This window comes from Salarias fasciatus, chromosome 22 (genome assembly GCF_902148845.1).
Source record: "Salarias fasciatus chromosome 22, fSalaFa1.1, whole genome shotgun sequence".
Classification (NCBI taxonomy): Eukaryota; Metazoa; Chordata; class Actinopteri; order Blenniiformes; family Blenniidae; genus Salarias; species Salarias fasciatus.
The window spans coordinates 17,098,406-17,117,783 of record NC_043765.1 but is presented as its reverse complement, the minus strand read 5'-3'; the positions used below and the strand labels follow the sequence as shown (position 1 = coordinate 17,117,783).

The 19,378-nt window shown below is 42.5% G+C and overlaps 1 protein-coding gene across 2 annotated transcripts in view; it reads right to left on the bottom strand.

Annotated features, from left to right (window-relative positions):
- csmd3b (CUB and Sushi multiple domains 3b) overlaps positions 1 to 15,749 on the bottom strand; it is a 337,669-nt gene extending 321,920 nt beyond the window's left edge. Inside the window, exons 1-2 of one of the 2 annotated variants that reach the window (XM_030120514.1) lie at positions 15,329 to 15,749; positions 10,331 to 10,344 (exon numbers count right to left, since the gene is read on the bottom strand). In XM_030120514.1, the coding sequence (XP_029976374.1) occupies positions 10,331 to 10,344; positions 15,329 to 15,526 (212 nt within the window). In that variant the 5' untranslated portion in view covers positions 15,527 to 15,749. The remainder of the gene's footprint in view (positions 1 to 10,330; positions 10,345 to 15,328) is intronic. The other variant, XM_030120513.1, reaches the window with a different exon arrangement.
- Between the last annotated feature and the right edge of the window lie 3,629 nt (positions 15,750 to 19,378).

Sequence of the window (19,378 nt, the reverse complement as noted above, 5' to 3'; positions counted from 1 at the left end):
ATTAAATGAAATCAAGTCATTTCACTTGCAACACAGTGGATCGAACTCAATGCCTGCGTCATGTGAATGTGTCATCTCCAACATTCTTAAGTCTATCCAGCAACATTTAATTGGCAGGCCTTCCCCAGTAAAGGCTGAATATAGTTCTAACGATACGTGGTGATAATGAGAAAATACATACAGTATGTATATATGTGTCTCTTTCACCACTTCAGTAATCAGTATACTGACCATCATGAACAGCAGCATGAATGGATGATTATATTCTCTGTAACGGCAATTGTAAAACGTTGCCAGGAATTATAAAGCATTGCTCCCTTTGATAATTTGTAATCAAACTAAAGTAGAAACAAAAGCAACAGCCAAGAACTGAACAACCATATCACTTAGTAGGAGGTCGGTGAGTTGCCTGTGGGTGGATACAGATTAAGAGTTCCAGGCAGACTGTCTGCCGCTTCTACATGTGTGTAAGGGTGTCAGAAAATCTCTGTCTCTGTGTGTTTGAATGCAATCTTGGCAGGTTCCTGAAAGCCTGCTGAGCTGTGAAGAGGAAGTGCCATTATAATTTCAGCACCCAACTGTTTCCACCGTAGTTACATCAGTTACTTAGTGCCGGCTACACCTATTTCCCCCCGGCGCTCTTATTCTAACTCTATTCCCTCCAGGGCAGAGACAGCAACATCAGGGTCAATTTGCTTCTGTCGCTACCAAATTAAAGCGGAGGACCACCACAGCTCTCAGCGAAGCCCACAGGAAGCCATGTCCGCTCACATGAAGCTTAGTGTATGAACATTTTTTAAATGAGATCTGCAAATTTGCAGTCCTACTGCTTATCATATTAGCGCTACAATTTCATCTAGTCCCACTTCTGCAATCACCATTTTTATTAGATTAGAAGTAGTATCTCCACATCATAATTTGTCCTTCCTGAGTGATTTGGATTTCTTTGGGATAGTACAAAGTTAGTCGAGTGGGTTTTTTTTTTTTTTTTTTTTAACGTAAGCACTCAAAGGCCAGACGCCTCTGGTTTTAATATTGACTATAATTTTAAAAATGTTCATAAATTAGGTATTCTGCTGAATCAATCTTAAACAAGATTTATGGACTGCTCAAGAGGGTATTTATACAAGGCTTTTTTTCCCCCCCTTTTTTCCTTATCAAGACAAAATGTAGTGTATAATGAGGAAATTCTTCAAGCATGATGATCATCAGAATCATTCTTGAGCCCCTCCATTTAGTCTGATGGACTAAAAGTTCGAGTGCAATATCAAGTTTTGTGGATGATAATTCAAGACTGACCATAATGTCACTTCCTGGAAAAGCACTGTGAAAGGCTGAGATGTTTTATGCTCACTTCATCAGTAAAGAAAGTTAACAAACCAGCAGATCCAACCTGACAACCGCACTATGTTCAGACACAGCAACAAACATGGACGGACGGATGGATGGAAAACCACAAGTACCTGAGACTCTTCTACAAGGAAACATGCTTGTCAATCAAAGCCTAAAAGGCTTTGGCTTTGTTCATATTCAGTGAAATCCCTCTGCCTTTTCCAAACTACTGGACTGGCCATGACAAAGAAAACGCCACATTTGCCAACGGATTCCCAGAAGTCTACGAGTCAAGCAGAGGCTTCATGAGCTCACGTTCAAGTAACGCTCCATCATGGCGCTTTAAGTGGAGAGGCCGCAAATTTAGCAGGGAAGTAACATTTACAACAGCAAATAAATGCCCTCTTCTGTGAAACCAAATGTGACAGTGTGTTCCCTCACTGCTCAGGGCCAACATGACAATCAGACACACTTCATAATATAGTGTACAAGTCTGAGTTCGCCCGCAGTTCAAAAACAACATGGCGTCACCTCAATCACACATTTCCAAACTCCGTTACGAAGTGAAATATTTGCATCCAATGACATAATTTACTCAGGCATTTTATTCAATGTTAGTGTTCAGCAATATACGTTTATTCAGGAAAAAAAATACTTTTTATATATTTGTTATGAAGCTGAAGTTATGTGCTAGTACTTGTATGGAAATATGTGCAAAAAAATCTCATGCATTTAAATTAGTTCACCTGTTCTATATCTTTCCTCAACAGACAGAATACAGTGTATGTCCGATAATGTCAGATTTAGGTTTGGTACACCAGAAGTCTGATGTCATCTGAAAAGTACGTGGCATTGTGTAAATCATGTTGACTATCTCAAGGTAATACATATCATCAATCTGAGTTACTGCCCCTCGTGACCCAACCGGACAGATTAGTAAGAACCTCATAGCACACGCATAAATCCACACACTCAGTCATTTTTTATGGTAAGACCGACCTCTTCTGCTCGACTTGAATAAAAATGGTTCGTCTTTATGTGGATGTTGAGCTATCTATTAGCATTCCATCCTTAATGAATGAGAAGTGATGACGAACGTGACGGCGGTTCGACCTGTGGCTTGTCATTTGATCATTTTTGTCCAAAGTGGCGCAAAGCATCGTGCTCCCCAAATTTATCAAGCTCCAATGAACAGTGTCTCGCGTACATCTGGAGGACAAGCCAACAAGTTCACAAATGTAATCCAAATAATCCGTAATCCTCTTCAGTTTCATTATATCAGACAACAGCTTTAATTAAAAACATTAAATACACAGCAGAACTAGATCACCAGCTGAAACAGAGAAATGAGTGGCTAAATGTGTGCAGTCAATTTAGGAAAATGTTGCATGCATTTGCAAAGGGCAACAAATGAATATTTAAAACTTGCTGGCTGGGGTTTCTTCTCCTTGTGAACATGCGAAGTGTGATATCAAGGGTCACTGCGCAATCAAGCAGAACCTCATTTACTTTCTTTTGATATATTTGTTGTTTACTTGAGCGACTCCTGATTGTGTAAGTGGTCAAAAGATTGAAGATAAAAGCCAAAGGGCCTTGAGTGTGTGGTTACTCATCAGAATAGTTTCCTAAATGCTCTCAGCAACACAGATAAGTTAGCCAGTGTAATTTCTATCTCACTTCTAGTAAACGTTGCACCCAAACCTTGCTGTAAGAAAGCAAATAAAAGGAAAAGTTACCGTGACTCATATAATGAAAGAATGACTGACAGGCTCTCTGCTTTCACCAGGCTCTCGTCTTGTCACCCCGTTTTTTGTGTTTTCTCTCCTCAAAATGTAAAATTAAAAATGAAAAAAAAAAGGAAAAAAAGAAAATGAAGGAACCAGCCGCCTGCACAGAGCAAACCTTTTACCTCAGACAGAAAACAGTGATCTTCTTTGGACCTCGGCTTTGATAGCTTGCCAAGAAAATGTTTTTAGTCGGACCTGATCAGTTGTGTGAAGTCGAGAGTGGCTCCCTTTGAACACTGTGACCTTGGTGACACATCTGGAGTCCAGTTTTCCTTGTGTTCTATTGGAATTTAATTCTGTTGATTTCTGCTCTGTGAAGGCACAATTCTGATCCAATGACTCACTTTCTTTCTATCTTTCAATCCCTTTCATCGTTCTGTTTCTTTTGAACCAAGAAACTCATTTCGGCTCAACATCAATCGGACACTAACCCGTTCTCTGGGCTGGTTCTTTGTTTGTCTGATGATATGCTGTACATTACCTGGAGTAGTTTGAAGGCGACAACATCACAAAGTAGATGGATGCGGTTTGACGATATTTTTATTGTTTTTCTTTTTGAGAGATCATTCTACAGCGGGGCTCAAATGCCATTGTGTTTATTATGCTTATTAAAACCAGGAATGTTTATTCTACCTCAGCTTGTATTGGTATGTCTTGAAAACATGCTAACAGAAAATATAATAGTTCAGAAAATACTCAAGTCTAAGGTGCTTTTCATCGTCAACACTTTTTTTTTTCCTTTAAAAAAATATTGTCAATAAAAGGAAAAAAAAGGAATACTTGCTGTGCCATGTAAAAAGAATATTTCTTTTCAGGTGAAGTGGAGATAAAGGAATCAGGCCTTAGCCAAAAAATGGACATGGCCTTCGATTAGAAACAAAATTGCAATTAGGTTGTTTGTTATGCCTTTGAAGCCAAGAAAGCACTTAACCGCAGCCTTATTTTTAGAAAAATTATAAAGAATCAAGAGTAACACTGGTGCCTACAACAGCAGCAAAGTGTATTAAATATAGTCTTGCCAAAAATGAGAACCATCGTTGGTTTAATCAAGATGGACTTGCACTCACATTGGGAATGCAAGATTTGTTATCTTAGACTGCAATTTGTTTTTTGCAAGCCGACTTGCACTCGGGCTCACCTTTTGTGGTTTTTATTTTAAATGAACAAGGCATCATATTGAAATAGTTGCTGAATGATGTGTCTCTACAAAACTCATGAAGATCCCACCAGATGTTAATGAATATTAAATGAATTAATCATAAAAATTTTGTTTTTTTTGCAGCTGAGATTTTTTCCAAAAAAATTGAGCACTTATTATTGACGTTTTTTTTTTTTTTTTTCTGATCACATGGACACACTGATCACACATTGCTTTATGATCACCGATCGTTGATGTACAAGGAGCAGGTAGAAAGGGGTTCGAGCAAGCTGCGACGACTGAACCACTGAGTCACGGCATTTCAAAAATTGTCGCTCTTGTCTGCAAAGGTCAGTAGGAATCAGAACTGGTCCAGAAGAGAAAACCAAGTGAGCAGGGTCACAGGCAGCCAGAATTCATTGGATATGCTTCAAAAATATTTGTGCCAGATACAAAAAAATGAAAATGAAAAACAATGAAAAAAAGCACACTTTGAGAGGTCTGATGCAGTCCATGCTTCAATGAGTCAACACTATTTCAAGGTAGATGGTTATATTGTTATGGCTAGTTGTTGTCTGAAGTTGCATTTCTTTGTTTTTAATCCTGCAAGTCGCCACCGTTTTCCTGTCAGTGTCAACGGAAACGCAAAATGAACGATTACACAGGTGAGAAATATCTCTCGGTGAGACAAATACATTTAACACAGGGGAGCTGACAGCATGGGAGTATGCGTGTTGTGGTGTCAGGATTGGCTGCGGTCATGCCGTTAAGCATCTGCTCGCTGTCTAACCCAGTGACCCTGAGTGAGAGAGGCAGGGAGGCAGAGAGAGAGCGCGGTGGGGTCAGAGTGTGAGAGGAACAGACGGCCAGGGTTAAAGGTCGGAGTGTTTACGGTTGTCCACTGCAACACCCTTCTGAGTTATCAGAAAACTGCATGCCGCCACGTCTACTCCTTAATTTCTCAAAAATTAGAATTGAAAAATAAAACAAGAGTCATAAATCATTTTAAATTTGCAGACTTCTTTTTTGAATGTTCACAATTATAATTTAAAAACAGGAACCCAATTTGAGCTTCCTCAATTAAAGTAATCTAACTTGTCTGGCTCTGGTTTGTGTCCCTGCCAGGCTGACTGAGGTGTCCTACTTTTTTTTTTTTAAGAGTGCTCCAAACCACTGAAGCACAGGCGTCTTTGAAAACAACTTTCTCGAAGGTCCACACTAAATACTACGAAAAAAATAAGGCTTTGGGGCTCTCAGTGTAATCGTTTGGCCATACAGTCTCTTTAGAGTAATTTTCTTGCCAACTATAAAAGAACAATTTCCCTTCAAGTTTGCTTGTTTGTAAAAAGCTGCCCCAAAACGACTCGCGGTGTTGTACGGGGACACACTGTTGACCAGTGTTATGACTGATGAGAGGGCAGGCGATCAAAAGGAGGGAGGGAAGACAAAGGAGATGAGAGGAGAGGAGAGAAAAGCAGAGAGGAGATGTTAGGTAAGCAGGTGACAGCAGTTGCCTCCAGCTGTGAACTGAGTGCGCCCAGAAACAGCCTGACAGGGCCTGCTGGGGAAATGAGTCTTCTCTGGGAATAAATCCGACAGGCGCACGCGTGCACGTGCGCTCACACAGCCGCGGAGTCGCGCCGCGCACGCGCAGAAACACACCCACATAGACGGAGTGAACAACAGTACATAAAAGGCTCCCGAGGTGCAAGACTTAGACAGGAAATACATCATCAGTCAGAAAGAAATGCATCACCTGCAGAGCCTGGAGACTCTGTGCCAATAAAAGATGGGGGGAAAGGGTGCTTACGCATGCAAACGCAACTCGTGTTTTGGATAATTATCATGAACTATGCACAAAAAGTGAAAAAATAAATATGTTGGGTGGATTATTTTTGTTGTAACAATGCTTCTTGGCAGTAAATCTCATAGCAGTGGAAAGCCTGATCATTCCCTTTCATTTGGTGCCACATTTGAAGGAAACATACATTTCTAGGATAGGAAGTATGTGGGCTGTGCCCACGAAAAACATCGTCTCTGCCAAACAGCTCTTCTTTGCTGTTGCTATTGACTGTTGTTCTGAGCTGCTGGCACCCCCAGATGCCGATAATCGGGTGTCTGATTGGCAGAGAAAGCCCGAGATGAGACTCTTCAACCGGTGGAGATTCCCATGGCTGGGTAGTCGAGGAATGAACTTTAACCCCACGATGACAGTGCTCTCCCCAGCAGAGTGGGCTTTACCCCCAGGTCACCTCTAGATTTTGGGAGTGAAGAAGATGAGATCGCCCAGAGCACCACCAGAGAACTGTGTGAAAGTGGCACAAATTGTTTGATTTTTTTTTTTTTTTCCAAGAACAGAAATCAGTCCTACTGCTCATCCAACAAATACATATTTATTCCTGCATGATCATAACAGTGACAAAACAGGGTGTAGAAATGTGTAACTGTGCAGAGAAGCACAGAGATACACGAAATGTATGTATTTACTTATTTTATCTTTATTTAAATACGTACTGTCCCACTTGTAAAAGGAGATATTGTGCTTTGTTTTCATACCAGGAAAAAAAAATCCAGGTGGATCATTTCAGAACGGGGCAGCGAACCAACATAACAGCATAATGAAAACAACAGACTTCTCCTGAGCGTCACCTCATAACGCGATGAGCAGGTGAGATTGTGTGTGTGCTTAGACAGCAAGGGGTTTTGTGTGTGTGTGTGTGTGTGTGTGTGTGTGTGTGTGTGTGTGTGTGTGTGTGTGCTCTGCTGGCAGCTATGTTTCTTTGGGGCACATGGGCATAATTGTCATGTTTAAACACACACGCACATGCACATGCGCACACACACACACACACACACACACACACACACACACACACACACACAGCTAGCCCATTTTCTGTGTTTGACTTCCAAATCACAGCAGCGTCCAGTGGTACATATATATTTTATAACGAGGAGAGACTATATTTAAAAAAGCAAGGAATATGATGGATCCAGATAGACTTAATTAGATGGAAGGCAGCACTTATCATAGCTTTAAAAAAATAGATAAACTTTTATTTAGAAATGAGGCTGATATAAATGTTGAAAGGATAAGATTGTTCCATCTGACAGCCATGAAAGTATTTGGGTTCACGGAGGGTCCATCTGTTCAGCTTCCCATGTTTTTGAGAGATTGCAGGTTTTTTTGTTTGTTTTATTTTTTTTCCACCATCATGAAATAAACATAAAAATAACTTCTCTTTGTCATACACATTACATGAATTATTGGAGAGCTTGAAAACTTAACAGCAAAACAAAAATAAAAGGACTTTAGTTGCTTACTACTGAACTCCTCAAGTAAAACTGTGTCTTGATGATTACTAATTTTGACAAAACTCTCAGACCAACAGGACATAAAGTATTAAATATAGCGTCTGGAAACAAAAGACAAGGAAACAGAGCTAAATTACAATTCCTTATTCCAAACCATGTTCTGAACAGTTGAACTGAAAAGGCCCATCATTAGTAATGCCAATAATTAAAACTGATTACCATATTCATGAGTGTGATCATTGCCGGTGCATCATTTACCAGTTATTACCTGCAACAGTGTTTCCTGACTAAACATGCACTGCATGCAATCACTAAGACCAATCCATGATCATTTGCCTGTCTGAGCTGAAAAAGAAATTAAACATTCAGATGAATCACTTAATCAAGATTCAGGAGTCATTGTTAATCATGTTGTTGCTGCTTTTGCAGCTATTCTAGGAATATATTAACTTTGCGAGATCCACACAGGCGCATTTGTACAACCTACAGACACGGAGAATTTCCCTGAACGGCATCGCAATACCTAACCCAAACCCCCATTGGGATTCTTACCCTAAAGCCAACTTAATTGTACAGTTAATACACACAGTCATGCAATTTGACCCCCTCCAAGGCAAGGTATGGACAACAGTCCATTGTGTTTACAGCGTTCAACCCCCCAAAAACAGAAAAATACATCACATACTGAACTGCATAGACATACAACAATCTTTTAGATTGAAGCCAAATCACTAATTATGTGCCGTTATTGTTTCATTACCACGTCACTTTATGGCTTTGGTTGCAGGGGTTCTGGTGATGAAAATGCTTCTGCTTTCATGAAGATAACGACCAGCCTTATTTTCGAGTCTTGTCACTCCTGTGCTCCTCTGCCACTGTTCTTGAGGAAATCTCATGTCAGCTGCTGTATGTACTTTCCCCCAGAGCAGCAGACAGTCATTAAGGGCATCAGTATCTTCCTCAAGGACAGCTTGACAGGGACAGACTCTGGCTGTCACAAGGGACTGAACCTTTGACCGATTCTGCTGTTTATATATCCACACAAATTCCTCCTCTTTCTTATATATATATAAATATACACACATACGCACTATTTCCCACTTCGCCCATCTGTTTTAATGAAATGCCTCCTTATATACTCCCACTGTGGTATGCTGGATGTTTCTTCACATATATTTATATGTGGACGCACGCACGCAGACACACGTGCACACGCACATGCACGCACGCACACACACACACACACACACACACACACCACACACACACACACACACACACACACACACACACACACACACACACACACACACACACACACACACACACACACACACACAGACTCTCTCTGTCTCTCTGATGCATTTTGAGACAGGCGGATTAGAAATTAACTAAGACAGACAGAATCATACCCAGCTGGTGCTCTCTGTGTGTGTGTGTGTGTGTGTGTGTGTGTGTGTGTGTGTGTGTGTGTGTGTGTGTGTGTGTCCTATTACTGTGCACATGTGTACAGTGTTTGCCAGGCACACCCTGAGGGTAACACATGCTATCTTGGTTCACCCAACATATTTCAGTGTGTTTGTAAGCGTGTGTGCGCCTGTGTGTGTGTGTGTGTGTGGGTGTGTGTGGTGTGTGTGTGTGTGTGTGGTGTGTGTGTGCGTGTGCGGGCGCGCATGTGGTTGTATCTTCTATTCAACATGTTCACGTCACGTCTACTTCTAATCATCTTTGAAATAATGAAGAGGCTATGGAGGACTGACAGACTGCCTGAGTGTGCGTCTGTGTTTTTGACAGGAAGTCATGCAAAGTGGGAGCTCGGCATCAAGCACACAAGTCACCTTTCAGTGCACTGGAAAACACTTGTTTGTTTTGTTTTTTGTGGGGAGTGAGGGGGTGTGTAATTTTCTCTAGAGTGATTATTGCAATGCATTCATCCCATACACTGCATACATCCTGTGCGAAGAAATGATTAAAAAAGCTATTATTTTTGTAACCACAGAAAAATACTCATGACTCATGTCAGTTTTTGGAAATGTGATCTACTACTTGCTGATGGCTTTAGCAGAAAAGTAACACATTTTTGTATTTAATTATGATGAATGATGAAACCTATTATACTCATGACATCAGGCTGAACACACATTTGCAGTAAACCCGGGAGGAAAAGAACAATTGTATATAAAAAGCTGTTAAGGGTCCACAGGGCCCAGGAACAGCTGGAACTTCTAACTAGGGAGAATACTTCCTTTGTTCCAATTTGCATTGCAAAAATCATCACTTCTCTGTATTTAACAAGCCCGTTGATGACAGAGACATCTCAATATGTGCAGGCTGACATTTATGAAATCATACTGGGGTAAATTTGAAATACATATGTGGCGCTCAAGCTTGGGCTGGATGACTATGGCAAAATATGAATAAATAACATCATTATTTTGATTGCTGCTGAAACCAACATTAACAACGACAAAAATCCATTGATTTCAAAACTTGAGCATGAATTGAACCACAACTTAAAATAACAACCAGAAAAATATCAGTTCAATGATGATGCACAATTTGCAGCATGCAAAAAAACACAGTCAAAAACAAAGCCCAAAATCTCGTTGAAGCCGTTTTAAAGGGCCTTTTAAGCATCTTGAATCCCGGGTTGATAATGTTACTGATGACACTGTAAAGAGTGTCCTCCATAGAGGACTGCGTTGCAGTGGCGCTGGCTAAAGTTGACGAAATTGCAATTTTTTGGGTCCTCCATCACCTGGTCATAGACCACTTTATGAACAAACTTTAAATTGTTCAATAAATTGGTCCTGTTGCCTTTGAGTGCAGACATGACCACCGCATGCAACACGGTGGCATTAGCACCACTTGCATTCACACCACATGGCCCATTGTTTTTCTTCAACAATAATGTTTTTATGATTGTTAGAAGTCACGATTGCAATCACGATCAAAATTCGATCAGTTGTCCAGGCCTAGCTCAAGCTATTTAAAAAAAAGCACCATTTGGGTATCAATCTGTGAGCAGGAATTAAACATGTTTCTTTTACAAAGAGAAGAAAACACACATGAAGGAGAAGCAGAGATTTTCACATTGAGTATTAACTTCAAACAACCAACACAAGAAAAATTACCTTTCAATGCTAATGGTTAGCAGAAAATACAACGGAAAAAGTAGAGATGTGAGAAAGACGAAAATTATAATTCACTCTGGTTGGAGATCAGCAGGAAAAAGCAAGGATGAGAAAAGACTATATGGGTTGATTTTTGAAAGAGGGAAAAAATGACAATCGAGCAGTGAAGACAGCAAAAACCATAAACACAAAGAACAAACTGATCCTTCGTCCCTGCCGAGAAGTCTCACTGGACAGATGTATTACATGAACAGCTACTGGTATCTGGAATGGTAACACTGATGTACTGGAGCTCTGAAGAAAGGTGAGAAAAAGGAAGTGGAGAGGGCAGGAATTCAATCAAAAAATGCCAAAAGCAACACCTGCAACGGAAAGTCAATTCCCTCCTAATGCTGAAAAGTGCATATTTCTGCAAAATGTTCACTGCCGGTATTTGTCCAGTTCTCTTAAATCTCTGCTCACAGCAGCCGAAGAGTGATTCTCCTTCTGCAGGTTTAAAACCAATCATGCACTTGGTTAAATATGAAAACATATCTGCATGCACTTGGGGCATGATACAATATCCTTGATGTCAAAGCTAAAAAATCACAGAATGTGCTTCCCTGGCTGCTTCACTGTGGCACTAATTCCAGCACTGCTGTTAGAGGCAGACAGGAGGAGAGGGTGTGGGGGTCGGAGGAGGGTGCTGCACCCTCACCACCGCCATACAGCTGTCTACTTCCTGCCATTTGTCTTCCTCTAAGTCTCGCCTACCTTTAGTCCTCCCCCCCTCCCTCCTTTGCTCTCTCTGTAAGTCCGAAGTATTTATATGATCAAGAGGCTGACTCTGCGACAGACACATCTTGCTCCCTGAGAAACCAGTCATAAGCCACGGGATTAAATGTGCGTTACAGAGTCTGTGCGGCACTAATGTTCAGAGTGAGAGTGCCCGTCTGACTCAGTGTGAATGCGGTGTGTTAATAATCCAAATGCGTGTGCATCTGTTATGCGGGGGGTGGGAAGGAAGAAGAAGAAGAAGAAAAAAAAAAGTTCCCAGCTCACCGGTAAGATGTAATATCGATTGTGCATAAAATATCAATTGATAACCGACAGATGAGAATGATAACCAAAACATTCAACCAGTAACTAACACTGATAAATGATTAGTAGTGGCATATTAATGGACAGCATCAATCAATGACTTATAATCAGCATCAGGGCTGCAGACTGCCCCAATCAATCTCTGATATCCAGCGATGGGTGATAAAACCTGCCTGGACGACCACTTCACCGTGCCTGACAGCCTGTGCAATTTAACACTGATGGCCAGCATTAAATTACTAGATGCTACCAGGGGATGACTGATAAATTTCAATTTGGTCATGTTGCAAGAACAAAGCACTACATTTCCACGGTTCGTCGATGTAAATTAAATTAGCTATTTTTAGCCTTCGGGGTTAATTGCATGGTCGCATGCTGGAGACCAGCCTTCAGAAAAACCCGTTGCAATTCCTTCGCCTACAGATGACCGGGAGTAGATTGGCCCGGCTGTCTAATTGATAATTAGTGGAGATGATTGATCAATATAAGTCCTTTGATTGAGTTCTGATGAAATCCACATGGTCAGTAAATAACCTGTGAAAACAGAGGAGCCATTCGGATCATCCAGATGGAGAGGGAAATTATAGATTTGGTGGAAATTTCCGCTTGAGAAGTTTGATTCAGCTCAGGATTGTTTGACAGGCTAAACGTAGCCCAATCACAATCATGTCTGGAACAATGGGCTATTCTGGCCGTGCGTGCGTGTGCACATGTGTGAATTTGCATGTTTGTTGAGTATATTAAACCTCTGGAGCCACAGGACAAATCTGACAGTGGAAATGAAATGAAGAGAGGGAGAGCCTGGAGGAGAGATGAGAGCCAAGAAGAAATTATGAGCGGAGGAGAGGAAATCTGAGCAGAGGAGTGGAGGACAGGAGACGTTAAGAAGAGCAGGGGTAGAGTGAACAGGGAGGAGGAGAGGAAAGAGGATGAAACAAAAAAAAGAAAGAAGGGGGATCACAAGAGAAGAGAACAAAGAATGAAAGAGGGCAGGAACAGAAGAGAAAACTTAATGGGAGGAGTTTTTTTTTTTTTGGGGATAAAACTCAACAATGTGCAAAAATGGAGAAGTACAAGTGAAAATACACAAAACAGATCGAGGGTTAAAGCCTTCCACCAGACCTCTAAATGCAGACTCTTACTTTCTTGTCTTGTGGACAGACTCCCAATCAAAACCCAGCATCAGTACAAAAGAGGATTTCTGTGGAAATACCCAAGAACCCCGTGTCAAACGCATTAGAAATTCATGTTTTTGTCCACTCGCTGCAGCAGTGTGGGGATCCATTACCGCCGTTCATTACTTCCTTCACACTGCCTTTTAGAATAAAATTACAAGTCCATGCAATGATTGGTTACCTGCCAATGGCGGTCGAGCAGACTAATCCACCAACCATAGCCAAAATGCAACAGGGCTTGGCTTGTGGCTGGTTTTAATTTTCCATCCCACTTTAAAGCTCTGGCCCTCAAAATGTCAGCATGGATCAAGGAGGCATGTAATTACACGTTTATTTACTTTTTGTTCAGCCTCTATACTTTTAAAGGAGGTGTTATTTGCTTGCTTGGCCAGCTTCTCCATCTACCTTTGGCTTTTTATTGATCTCGGTTTTTGCATTTAAGCAAAACTTCTCTCCAGACAGCTTTAAATAAAATAAGTTTATTACATGTATAAAAAGGTATAGATTTATATCTGACACTATAATGACTTTCACAGGTCAGACATCGCTCAGGAGATCAATGCCAGGATCTGTGGCCCAAGGGGTTTAAAATGAGATCCTCTATGCCTGAGGAAATCCCACGTTTTTTAGTCTTTGTTCAGTCGACACCCTGCAAATCATAATCTCTCATCTGTCCGTCAAAGTGAACGATAAAGAACCTTTGAAAATAAGCCACAGAAAGCGTGCAGATTCCTGCCTTTCTTTATGTATGAAGCCATAATTCTGGAGTCGGCGCTGGTGCGAGGCGTTGTCTGGAGACGTTCTGATGTTGATTTGTTTAATCGCTGAAGAAATCCATAGTATTTCTGCTCAGTCAGCCTACACACACCTCCCACACTGGAGGATCACGCAGACTTTAAAATGACAATGACAAATGGTTCTCAATAGCTTCCCCCAGTAGCTGCATTTTTCGAGGTTTCCTTTGCCTCCTTGAACAATTTCCAGTCTCAGTCTCTGCTTTGGCAGATCTTAACACACATTTTCTGACAAAGTCGGGCTGCCTGGGTGTTATCAGAAGCTCTTAGACCCCGGGGTTGGCTTAGTTAGAAACCGAGCCTGCCTATGTCTCTAAACTTGCTCCGTCTCTATCTATTATGCTATTTCTTCTCTATCCTCTCTCCTTTGTCAGTCAACTCTTTCCTCATCTCCTCCTTTGCTCGCCTCCTAAACTCAATTTTTATCACCTGGCTGTCCTTTCCTCCGCTCTAGATATGATGATTAATGGTAAGTTAGTTTATGTGCCACAAAATCTTCACCTGACACAGCAATGGGTGTGTTTGCATGTGCACATGCATGCGTGTGTGTGTGTTCAGAACAGGATCAGAATGGGAAACTACAATGGAAAGCAGCAGAAGACAAAGACCGCAGAAAGAGGGGAAGTGTGCGCTCTATTGTGAATATTTTAACATTTAACAGAAAGAGAAGGGGGCAAGGGACAGTGCGAGGTGCGACAAGCAAAGGGGGAGAGGGGTGAGGAGGGGGGAGGACAAGGACAGAAAAGTGTCCATGTGTGAGAGAGGAAAAAGGTGGAGACGCAAGAATAATACAACATTCTTTGAATGAAAGACAAAGGGATAATAAGTGGACACGGGGCTGCTTATTTGGGAGTAAAATGCTGTGTAAGGCTGGGGCCTCATCACCATAAACAACTCACGTTCACACACCGACACACACACACACACACACACACACAGACAAACACACTCCCGCACACACTTAGGTATAAGCAACTCACGTTCGCTGCCACAGCCCAAGAGCTACTGCAAGAATATTTATTGGCTACCAGCTCAATGGCTGTATTGAAGAGAAGGATGGAGAGAGAGAGAGAGAGAGAGAGAGAGAGAGAGAGAGAGAGAGAGAGAGAGCAAACTGAAGAGAGCTGAAAATGAGGAGAGAAGGAAAGAGGCTGTTGCCGGTTCTACCCCATCTCGCCTCTCTACCTTCATCCACTCTGTAAACCAATTTCTATTTTTTTCAGCTTTCCTCCGCATCCAACGGTCCAGGCACGCACACATTCCCCTCACTACACACACACACACTTGTGCACTGACAACCCACTCTTCACGCGCACGCAGACACCCTCACACACTGAAAAAAAAAAAAAAAAAAACAAGGAAGAAGAAGAAGTGGCACCTTCCCTCCTGACTGCAGTGGACCAGGAAATAAAATAAATAAATGAGGCAGCACCCAGTCTGACCAAAGAGTGGGGGGACATTTATGCCACACTGCGTGTGTGGGTGCCCGCGCTCGTGTGTGCGTGCGCGCGCGGGTGTCGCATCCCCTACCTTGCGCGCCCGAGGAGAGCTGAGCCGAGGAACGAGACTCCACAGAAAAACAGCGCAGCGCCGTCATTCCTCCGCCCGTCGTCCCTCTCATCCCCCTCTTCGTCGTCGCCCTCTTCATCCTCGTCGCCGCCGACGAGAGGTGCGCGGGACAGCGTTCCGTGCCGCCGTTCGGGGTTTTATTAGCACCGATACATCTTCGGCGAGCCGAGCGCGAGCCCTCTAAGCTCTCACCGGGCCGCATGCTGCTTCACATCCAGAAAACGGAGGGAGAGAGAGGGAGAGGGAGAGAGAGAGAGAGAGAGAGAGAAGGGGGGAGAGGGAGAGATAGAAAGAGAGAGAGAGAGGAGAGGGAGAGACGCGTGCCTTTTCTTCGCCTCCTCCTTCTAACATCGACTAGATAAATCCTTCATATCCGAAAAATGAATTCAGTCAGCATCCAGAGCGCGGGGCGGCTGGAGGAGGGACGGGCGCACAGGTTGCCTCCTCTCTGTCTGTTAAATCCACTCTCTGCCGGCTTGTCGTCAATATCTCTCTATTCTGTCCCGTTCCATGGCCAAAAAAAAAAAAAAAAAAAAAGTCACAGAGAGGGAGGGAGAGCTTCAAATCCACACTTCCCCGACGCTGCTTCCCCTCTTAATTCTCGCATATCCCTCTTTTTTTATTCAGGGTATAGTTTATTTCTCTTCTTTACCACCCTCCTTATCTGCCTCTCTTCCTGTGGCGGTTTGTGCGCCTCCTTTCGCGATTGTTAAAAAAAAAATAGAAAAAAGAAAAGGAAAGAAATCCGCCTTGGCTCCTGTCTTGCTGTCTGAGAGACGGACAGTGAGATCTGCTGTTTCCTCTCCTGTCCGGATAATCCTCCGTCTCTCCGGCTCGCGCGTCTGTCAAAACTCCCTCTTCTTTTTCCCTCCAACCTCACGAACAAGTGCGAGGAAACTGAGCATCTCCTCCCCGCTGAAAGAAGAGAGATCGATTATTCTCATCATGTTCTCAATCATTTGACTTCCACTCATATAAGCATCGGCAGTCACTCCTGTTAATTAAAGCCCTTACCAAAACGCGCAGAGCGAGAGATCGCTCCTTATCCGGAGACAATCCGTCAGGTCTCCCAAGAAGTGCAATAAAAGACAAGAAGATTTGGAAATCCCAGCTGTTGTCAGAGAGCGGAGGAGACGTGCATCGTGCCTCTTTGCTCCCGGTGAAGCGGTCGGTGCGTCTCCTCTTCCCTCTGCCCGCCGGAGCAGACACGCTGCCTTCAAAAGCTCTTCGGAAGCCCCCGCTTCTATTCACGTGCTTTTGGTCGGAAATAATAGTCTAAAATGGGACTCTTCTTGTGAAAGAAAAAAAAAAACAAAAAAGAAAAAAAGAAAAAGGAAAAAACCAAGCTTGCTGTTTGGGTGGGAAGACGGTTTATACTGAATATCAAAGCGCCACACAGGAGACTCAGTGTGCAGCCACTCTTTGCCACTGCAGCTGTGTGGAAAAGAAGAGAATGCACTGGTGTCCACGGGCAACTGAGGGATGGGTGTCTGCCAAAAGTTAACCTGTACTCCCAGTGCAACCACAACAAGAAGACTATCTAAAATTGGAATAAAAATAATAATAAAGCCACAAAGACTAAATGAATGCAAAACCACAGAGGAACCCTGTATTTTACAGACCAGTGATTATTCACAGTGGGCCGACCAATAATGGCTTGTCAGTCATCACTCATTGCTCCATTTGTCTTTTGAAGTGAGATCAATATAAGACAGGTGGTGTTTGGGATTTGGTGGCCAATGATGGACTCGGACACTTAAGCTTATCTACTCTGGTGAAGTGACACCGTGGAGCTCTGGAATGTATCTAATTGATTTTTTGGCCAATGCCTTGCTTAGCTTAGAAGCAATGCACCATTTAGCTGTCTTCGGAGAGTGACTTATACTGCTGTTTGATGTAATGCATATGTATAAATGTACCCACTATATGTTGAAAAAGAAATATGAACTGAAAGTAATTTATATCATACTGCAATTGATCATTATTGCTGGCAATTATTACTAACCATTTTCAATCGTGTACATTATTTCAACAAGGCATGCTTGTTTTGTGTTCTTTTAATGTCTCATATTCGGAAATCAATTGGTCTTGCCATGTATTTCCAAAGACTGTAGCGAAGGAAAAAAAGTGAAGTGGGCTCCGTCAATCACTGTAAACATTTACCAACTTGATTAAATTAGCTTGTTTTCTTCTATTTAAGTCCGTTCATTAGGTCTTCAAGAATGAAACTGAATCTAGAGCTTGAGTTTTAAAAACTCAAGATGACTTTCATCCAGTCAATGACAGTAAACTGATAAAGCGCCACACTGAACACGCCATGAAATTAGCGTGGACTCCCCCACATGGCCCTCAACATACTGATTGCACTTCCATCAAACAGTTCTAGCACTGCTCGACTCGACTCAGTTTTGATTGTTTGCCATTAAAACAGAAAACCACCTCAGCTTGAGCCGAGTCGTCGTTGAGGTGATGGTATAGCTGCTGCTCAGTCTGTGGTATTTTGCTGGACGCAAGACAAACGAAGAGAGTCAGAGAAGGCTGCGGGCAGCGAGAACAAACACTGGAAAACTACAGGTGAGTTTGGGAAGCCGTGCAGCAGCATCAAGCTGGAGATGAGAGGACACAAGCTAGTCGAAATATAATGATAAGGTAATGATAAGGAATGGTAGTTTGCTGCAGTCAGTGGATATTAAATTCCATGTATGACACTAGATCTATGGGTTTGCCAGCACACAATTTCATGGTTAAATCTATGTGGATTTGTTCCTAAAAATACTGACAAAGCTATATTTACATATGACTCAACTTCCATTAGGGAGAAACAGAGATATAAATGCTGATGTCAGTGGCCGGGCAATGATTGATGAAATCTGTTGTGGAGGTTCCACTTTGAGGCCGTCCAAACTGATTTTAACAACTCAGTGAGGGATCCATTTTTTATTTACCCTTTAGAGGAAGCAGTCACATCAGAGCCCATCTCCGGCCATCCGTTTCTTGCTGCATGGCATGTGGTTTTCCTCCAAGGTTATGAATGGGTCGTGTTCAGACTTGAGATGATGTTGAGTCCTTGATCTTGAGGCCATATGGGCTGAGAGAGCTGGCAGATAGTGGGGGTGGATTTTGGATGATCCAACCTAGCAGCTAGTAAAAGTGAGAATAGAGTGACTTCTAATCACATGTGCCTCAATCTGAGACTGGATCAGTTAAAGTGAAATGGTGTTATCGCCACTGCATATAACAAGGGAATTACAGCATGACTGACTGAAAATATGGATGCTTAATCATAAGGAACACAATACACTATTACCAAAATAGTAACATTCTCTAAAATTGACCAGGTTTATTTTTATTTTTCATGAAAATGTGAAATGTCACTCAGTAACATGTCTGATCACAAATCCGCCTGAAGAAAATTACGCAAGCCGCAGAGGGAAAAGCCATCGTGCTGTTTGACAAGGACATCCATCTGTCATACTCAAATGAATTAAGGTGCCTATAATTTCCTGATGAGTCTGAGTTCAGCTGTAGTGTAATCTGTATCACTTACACGTGAGATGAAGAGTTGTTGGGGCATTACGTGTTTGTGTGTCTGGGTTATGTGTGTGTTATGTGTCAATTTAGAAAGTAAGGTGGATGCACATCCTCACAGGTGTAGCTATAAAAACACTTATGTGAGGGTTAATGGGAACATTTCTGAGAGGAGATGCTTGTCGGTCTGTGTGTGTGTGTGTGTGTGTGTGTGTGTGTGTGTGTGTGTGTGTGTGTGTGTGTGTGTGTGTGGGTAATCTGCACCCACATGTTCCCATAAAGCTCTCTACTGCCATCTACAGACACAGTCTCTCTCCCTCCTCCTCCTCCTCACTTGTTCTTTCCCCCCATCACAAGCTCAGTGTTAATCATTTTGGCATCAACAAAATATGCGGCGCATAAATGCTGTCCCTGGGCGTGTGCACGCTCCCCCTACCTGCTGTCTTGCACGCCTCCACCTAAGTGCACGTGTGTCTCAAATCCTCCTGTGTGCAGATTTCTGTGCCCTACTTCAGCCGCGCGTCTG